The sequence below is a fragment of the Brachyistius frenatus genome, unplaced genomic scaffold (genome assembly GCF_029030835.1).
Source record: "Brachyistius frenatus isolate BFR_SWC_R1_liver_20210118 unplaced genomic scaffold, ASM2903083v1 Contig_34, whole genome shotgun sequence".
Taxonomy (NCBI): domain Eukaryota; kingdom Metazoa; phylum Chordata; class Actinopteri; family Embiotocidae; genus Brachyistius; species Brachyistius frenatus.
In genome coordinates, this window is record NW_027210633.1 from 2,085,861 (window position 1) to 2,093,902 (window position 8,042).

General features: G+C 40.7%; 1 protein-coding gene across 1 annotated transcript; it reads left to right on the forward strand.

Moving 5' to 3' along the window:
* The first annotated feature begins 1,093 nt into the window (after nt 1-1,093).
* tmem88a (transmembrane protein 88 a) lies at nt 1,094-4,069 on the forward strand. The gene is made up of 3 exons (XM_069700463.1): nt 1,094-1,510; nt 2,661-2,987; nt 3,563-4,069. Exons 2-3 carry the CDS (start codon nt 2,679-2,681, stop codon nt 3,848-3,850), a joined length of 597 nt encoding a protein of 198 aa, XP_069556564.1. The 5' UTR covers nt 1,094-1,510; nt 2,661-2,678; the 3' UTR covers nt 3,851-4,069.
* The last annotated feature ends 3,973 nt before the right edge of the window (nt 4,070-8,042 follow it).

Here is an 8,042-nt window from a genome sequence, read left to right on the forward strand (position 1 = left end):
TAAACTAAACTATTTTTAAAAAGGAAAATGCTAATGGTCTTTGGGGCGCCACATGCAGTGTGTAATTTATTTCTGTCTCCTGGGTTAGAGGACATGAGATTCCCAAACGTCCAGTCACAGGGACATCACAACAGAGAGCATTGGTCACAGTAGCGGATATCCCGGTTCCAAGGACAGGAAGGCTGCTCTTCCTCTACCAGCCCCCTCAGACACTGACATGTACATACAAACAGCACACACTGTGGCAAACCACCCTTTGCATCCACTGTTATTTTTTCTTCTTACCCACCCGCTCTTTGATCCTTTCTGCCCTTACCCACCATTAAAATGCTTCTTATTCTCTCCAAGGAGCACGTATATCTACCCCTGTGTGGAGATAAATAAACAAAGATGTCCAGAGTGAGATGAAAAAAAATGAGACTTCATATCAAAATACTAATTTCATCCTTTGAACTGAGCCCCTCTGGCTTCTTATCAGTCCCATTATACCCCACCCCCCCTCCACACACACACACCACCACCATCACCACCACCACCACCAACCAAATTAGTCAGTGTTCTCCCCCATCCTCATTTCCTTCCATGTTTTCTGAAAGCGGAGATCTGTTTTTCATCACCAGGTCAAGAGCCAAACCTCACTCATTCCTACTTCTGAAACAAATATTAAAAGCAGCCCTGACTTTTCCCTTTACCTACTTATTTCAGAGCTCTGTGTTGCTGCAGAGAGGTCTCATTGCTGTCTCATTGTATAGTAGGACGGTGTTCTTAGCATGGCTGCATGTTATGTAACACTCTGTTTGAAAGCCCCAAAATGGCTTTATTTGCTTTTTTTGTTTTGTTTTTTTGCTTGGAAACCAAAATAAAATGTAGAAACCCACCTTATCAGTGTTTGACAGTGGAGTGGAGAAAGTGCTCATTGAGGGTGGAACATGTTGTGGATTGGGAAGCATACCCTAACTCCTCTAATCTATCCAAATAAACAGCCTTTCTCCCTCCCCCCTCCCCCTCAGGTTCCAGGGGTTATCACAGAAAACCCCTCGCTGCTCCCCTGCCCAAACACTCGCAGCAGCCTTTAACGCTCACCAGCCTGCTCCCTGTGCATTCGCCTTCGAGGCAACACAGGATACAGACTCGCACACTCAATCATATCTCAAACTGGAGTCAGAGTGAGGAAACAGCATGTCAGGGAAGGAAGCGCTGAAGCCAGTGGGAAAGCACAATTTGCCTCAAGTCTGCAGAGCTTTGTTCTGACCCGCTCTGTGAGAGGACTGGTTGTAGAAGATTGTAGAAGCAGCTGGTGAATAGTTCATGGTTTTCTGTGGGGGAAAAGGCCAAAAACACAAACAGGAGAAGATCTAAGTCGTAGAAAATCAACCTTCACTTGGATACCACTTTCAAGAGCTGGATTTTCAGATACAGGAGACATACATCAGGAGGAAATTCTTGAAATTCCCTTCATTGGCTGCCACCATCCAACTGCAGCAGGGCAGATCATCAGGTTTCCCACACCGTGAGTACAACACTGTCCAACATGTTATAGATAGACGCATGTTAAATGATCAGAATAGTGATAATTCTGACCTCAGGCAAATTAGTTCAGTTTACTTGAATGTGAAACACAACTCAAAACTTATGGAAAGTTCATTTCGATCTGGATACATATTGATGATGTCATCTACTAAAGGCAAGTGTTGGAGCTCCACGATTGAATGGAAGGTGCTGACACAAACTCACAAGAGGAAGCACTTTAAAATTTAAAAAAAATACAAATAAAATGTTCTTTTGGCTTTGGGATTGTGGGATAACCTACAAATAAAAATCCTCCACAAGATGAAGAAAATGTTTTATTGTCATTTATATAGTCTAAAGAAAAAAGTTACATCATTTCTTGGTTGTTTGTTCATGTTTAAATGTGTCTATAATCATATGATGTGCATGTAGAGTAGATTTTCTCTTTATGAAGCACCACAACTAAATTGACAGCTGATGGAAGGAGGTGGTTTAAGTGAAGGGCAGACTTCGCATGGTGCTAACACAGGGAAATGGTGGCACTGTCATTTTTTTAAATCAATTAATTTGTCACGTGGAAAATGTGTGTAAACAGAGGTCATGTAATGACATGAAGTGTGGAAATAAGGGCTCAACACACAACATGAAGTTCTTTCAAAAATCTAAGTCAGGGCATTGTTTGACACTTCAGTGATTGAGAGTTTTCCAGCTCAGCTCCGGGCTCTTTGTTCTGGGAGGTGGTTATCCTGGAGTTTGGAGGTGGAGTCAGTGGAGCCCATTTCCTCGCACTTAGAACAGTGCAGTTATCTGTGTGTTGACTTTCCACACCTTTCACCACATTATTTAAGGAACTCAGCGCTTAATGGTTTAACATTCTTGGGCTTTCCACCGTGAACGGACTGAAATATCAGGGCATGCAGGAAAGATTTTAGTGCAACAGAGAGTAGATAAGTTGCCCTATTTGATATTTTTCACCTTCAAACACAAGGGCAGACACTTAAAATGCTTGGCACACTCAAAAAAATAATGTCAGCATTGTGAAACACAAACTTTCATTTTAAATATCAAAGTTAAAATGACATAATAACCACATGATTGATTCATTTATCACATGAAGTTATTGGGCTAACACTGTTTTGCTTCCCCTGCAGTATAAACCACAATAGAAGATGAGTCTGTCACGGAACGGGACGCTGGAGAAGACGGTGTCCGAGCAGGCCCACTCTGAAGCACGCTCCCCGTCCAGAGCGGGGTCAGGGGTCGTGGTGCCCCCTCCTTACTCCCTTGGAGGCAGCGAGGCCCCGGACACCCCTCCAGAGTTAAGGGGCTCCCTGGACTGCTGGGCGTGTTCTGTCCTGGTCACTGCACAGAACCTGATCATCGCACTGATCAACACCGGGCTGGCCGGCATCGTGTTCGGCACCATCCTCACCCCGGCTCTTGCCATGATCATATTCGGCTTCCTCTGCCACTCCACAGTAAGACTTTCTTTTATTCATTGACACAGAGTGCAGTTTGTTAAGCTGCAGAACAGACCAGAGCAAACATACAGTAAAAACAGTGTCTACGAATAACTGCAATATATTTCTGAAGTTAAAAGCCTGTATAGCAGTGGATCAATAAACTTTTAACTCTTATACCAACAGAAAATGATGTACCCTGTCAATCAAACTGTCATTTTGGAATGCCACTACCAATTAAACTACACAGAGAGAAAGGAGAAATGTTTTTCCAGAGATTTGACACTGCTTTTCCAAGGTTTTCCTGGCGCTTAATTTTAATTTTTTGCAGCTGTGACTAAGCTGCTCTAGTTCCTAAGTGCAATGCATTGTGGGACTAAAGCATACAGCAAAAGCAAACTGAAAAATCCAGCAGATTTAGAACACCTACTGACTGTAAAATACCTCACTGTGCAACCATTGTAATGTGGACACCCTTTGTGCTACATGTGACCTAAGTAGCACAGTGGGGATATTGTTAAGAGCTGCAGGTAGTTTTTGTGTGTGTGTGTGTGTGTGTGTGCTTTATTTTTGCATCCATGCCATCTCTCCAGGTGCAGCCCCATGGAACATCCCTGTACTGCGCAGACCTGCTGGATGACGGCGGCTGCGTGGCTCTGCTGGTGGTGGGTTTCCTGCTCCTCACCCCTCTGCTGGTCCTGGCCCTCGCCGCCTACTGCCGCCTGGCCCGACACCTCCAGCTGGGAATGTGCTTCATCCCCTACAGCCGTGCCGTCTACAAGAACATGCCCGCCTCACGCCACCGGAGGGCCGGCACAGGAGGCTGCTGCGGCCAGCAGGGAGGCTCGGAGAGGGAGGGGAAAGGTAGCGTGTGGGTCTAGGAGAGGAGAGGAATAGTGTACGTGGATGTAATATGTAGCCAGGTTATTTTTTTAATTTTTTTTTAAAGCAAAGTATTTCTTTTTCCTAAAGCCATTGTAAAAATCCATCTTATGTCAGCATTTAAATTGATTGTTTGGAAGTCGGTGTTGCTTTCTGTATCCGGTATTTACCTTTTTATATTTTATACCTTTTTACAATAAAGTGTCTCTGGAACTGCTGACCTTTGTGTTTTACACAGAAACTGGACATGAAGTGAATATGAAAATTAAGGAGCAGGAGGTGGTTGAGGGTGCATGTGCTACCTTGTTCATAGATAAGAGTTATGGTCTCTTCATTCACGATGGACTGCTTCATAAGAAACCACAGACACACACTGCATCAGTGGAGGGGGAAGTACTCTCATCTGACTTGAATTTAAACAAGTAATAATGCAGTAGAAGTACTATGTTAAAAGTAAAAGTCACACAACAGAATTTAACTTAAGTAACAATACAAAAAGCATTGCAGAATATTATTAAGTAATAAAACTAATGCAGAACAGCTGAAGTTAACATGACTCGATATGTAATATTGTATAAGTATCACTTTACTTTTGCATCAAGAAAAACTGGATCTAATTTGACATCATCGTATGTCGTCCAAAATGTCATAAAAATGTATGTCGTCCAAAATATATTAAAAAAAAATCCATTTTTATATGTATGTTGTTCAAAATGTCATTAAAATGTCATACTATAGTATATAGTTCATAATGTAAAAAATTGCCATAATATAGTATGTCGTCCAAAATATCAAATAAAGTCATACTATAGCAAAGTCTGCATGTCCTCCAAAATATGAAAAAAAAAGTCATATTGCATGTCATCCAAAGAGTGATAAAAAAGTCATGGACATGTCATGGACATGTCGTCCAAAAAGTGAAAAGAAAGTCATACTTTATAGCATGTCATCCAAAATATGAAAAAAAAAATGTCGTACTTTGAACGACATGTATGACTTTTTTTTTTTTTTTATCACATTTTTGACGACATTAAAGAAGTATGACTTTTTGGTGCTATTTCTGACAACATGCTATAAGTATGACTTTCGTTCAAGTTTTGGAAGCCAGCATAGTGGTGCAGTTGTCAGCGTTGTCGTCTCAGTCTTGGGTTCGTTTCCCACCTGGGACTTTCTATGTGGAATTTGCATGTTCCTGCAAAACTAATAACCTGAAAGCAGTTTGTCGTCCATAATATGGATGACTAACTTATGCATGTAGTCCATAATGTAAAACATTACATTCAAGCAAGAACATGCAATCCTCCACACACTAAGTTCCAGGCACCCTGTTGAACCCAGAACCTCCTGATTGTGAGATGACAACGCTGGTTTGGAAGTGCACCATTTTGCTGCCTTTTGTTGCATGTTTGTCTGACTAATATGACTTTTAAACATCTTATGGAAGAGTGATCAACTTTGCAGTGGTTGGCATGGTTGCCTCCCAGTCAGAAGGTTCCAGGTTCGAGACTCACCCTGGAAAGGATGACATTTACATCACAGATGAAAAGCCACGTCAAGGGCAAGAATTGAACCTGGAACCTTCTGACTGGGAGTCACCAATGCACCACCGTGCTTTCTTCCATAATATGTTTGAAAGTTATATAAGTCAGACAAACATGCAATTAAGGCAGCACAATTTTGCAGTTGCTAGCGTTGTCATCTCACAATCAGGAAGTACTTGGTTCGATAGGGGGCCTGGAACTTTGTCTGTGGTGTCTGTGGAGGATTGCATGTTCTTGCTTGTGGTGTGACTTTGTCACATTTACAACTATATGACGCTTGTTTTACATTATGGACTACATTCATAGGTTAATCGTCCATATTTCACTTATGCAGGAACATGCAAATTCCACATAGAAAGTCCCAGGCGGGAATCAAACCCCAGACCTTTAGACTGTGAGACAACAACGCTGACAAATGCACCATTGTGTTGCCTACTATAACTTGAACGAAAGTCATCAGAAATAGGACAAAAAAGTCATACTTCTTTAATGTTGTCCAAAATGTGAAATAAAGTCATACTATAGCATTTTGTCGGAAATATGACAAAAAAGTCTTACTATAGCATGTCCGAAATATGAAAAACAAGTCATACTCTAGCGTGTCGTCCAAAATGTGACAAAAAGTCATACTATAGTCATACTATAGCATGACTTTCTTTTGTCCTTTTGAGGACATGCTATAGTAAGACTATTATTTCATATTTTGGACGACAATACAAAGTAATGCTATAGCATGTTGTCCGAAATATGAAAGAAAAAAAAAACGGAATATTTTGGACGACATACTTTGATATTTTGGATGACTTTTTCATCACTTTTTGGAGTATGACCTTTATCTGAACTGAAATGCATGCCTTAAGTTACTTCCTACTGTGAGGCAACTGCTCTAACCAGTGCCCCACTGTGTCGTACCATAGCATCTTGTCTGAAATATGAAAAGAGAAGTCTCTTTTGGGGGATTTGTATTTAAGTTTCGTATTGTGGTTGACCTTTGGTTTTGTGTGACCGCATGTACAAACCTGAACCTATGTGTCTTACCCTTAGAGGGACTCGCCCTCCATGAACCATGTGTAATACCTGAGCGGGGCTCGAACCCATGTCTTTGAGGTCTTTTCTAGCTCAGAAGTGGCATTGTAGACCGCTGGACTACCTTTGGCAACAGAGAGCACGTCGCGTGAGGAGAAAGTGTTGCACGGAGTTCACTCAGAGCTTTCCAGTGACTCAACCAACAGTCTGGTTAACTCAACAGGTAAAAGATTCCACTTCACCAAGGTTGCTATTAAAGGTTCAAATTCCACCTTGGCCTGTTGATGGTGGTTCAACTTTTACTGAAGTTGAAACGTTTGGATAGTTTTGTATACACAACACATTACAGGAAGATGTTTAATATCACTGCAGACCCCCTTGAAAACACATATATCTACTATCCAAAGAATGTCTGTGGCAATTTTGGTTGCATTTGAATGAATATTTATATTTATGGATGGTGGAGTTATAGGTTGCAGTGAGCCAAAGATTTGTCACAATGCTGTTTAACTCCTGGGAATAGATGGTGCAGTGGTTAGCACTGCTGCATCTCAGCTAGAAGGTTTGGGGTTTGATTCACAGCTCGGTAAATGTAACCTCCGGGGCATGTCCTTAGGGGGCACTAGCCAGCTATTTGGCCACCCCCACTTGTGACTCCACTAGAATAAGACATTTTCCACTGAGAGGCTTTAGAGAGGTGGTGTAAAATGGTGTTGAAATGTTTTTTGACACTGAAAACCACAAATATATCTTTTAATGAGGATGTCAGGACTATAAATAAAGCAGCAGAAGCGTTACAATATGGGACCTTTGAATTAATTTACTCTTACTATAATGTATATCTTCAGGCCAAAATACAAATACTGAAGTACCTTATATTTGAAAAAATTGTGACCTACAGAATAGCAGTAAATCTACTTAGTTACACTCCGCCAATGCACTCTAAGTGCATGAGATATTATTGGTTAATGTTAACAGCTTTTATTCTGACAAATTTAATTAATGACTGCTTGAGTTGAGTCATTAAGACGCACTCCCCTGTCCATGTCACATAATGTCTTTTTTTTTTAAGGTAATAATGTTTTCAAAGTTAGAGTAAACTATTGGTTTCAGTAAAAAAGATAATAAAAAGATGGGGGTGGGATATTTTACTTTGACCTTCCTCAGCCTCTGATGTTGGCTATTGGTGAACTTTGACCTTTGGACTGCACTGACCCACTATGTTGATTTCTGAGTCTTAGGTTCATTTTTGTGAAAATGACTTGAACAACATGTTTATACACATGACAGCCTTCTTATGTCAGGGTAAACTAAAATAAAAACTAAATATAAATGTATTTTATTATCATAATGTACAATTGGAATAGTATCAATAATGAGAAGTCTCTGCTGTAGTAATAATTGTAATTAGGCCCCTTTGTACAATCCAGGTGTGTATTTTCTGTCAGTTTGGACCACCATAAGAAAACCTGATGCAGTTTAAATGAGTAATTGTCAAAAATCTATCAGAAACCTTGGAAAAGGTAACGATCAGCTGTTACCCTTTAAATCCACTAGGTGGAGTCATAAACATCATTCTAACATTTAAGTCTCAGTTGTAGTAATAAGTATGAGGTCAGACATC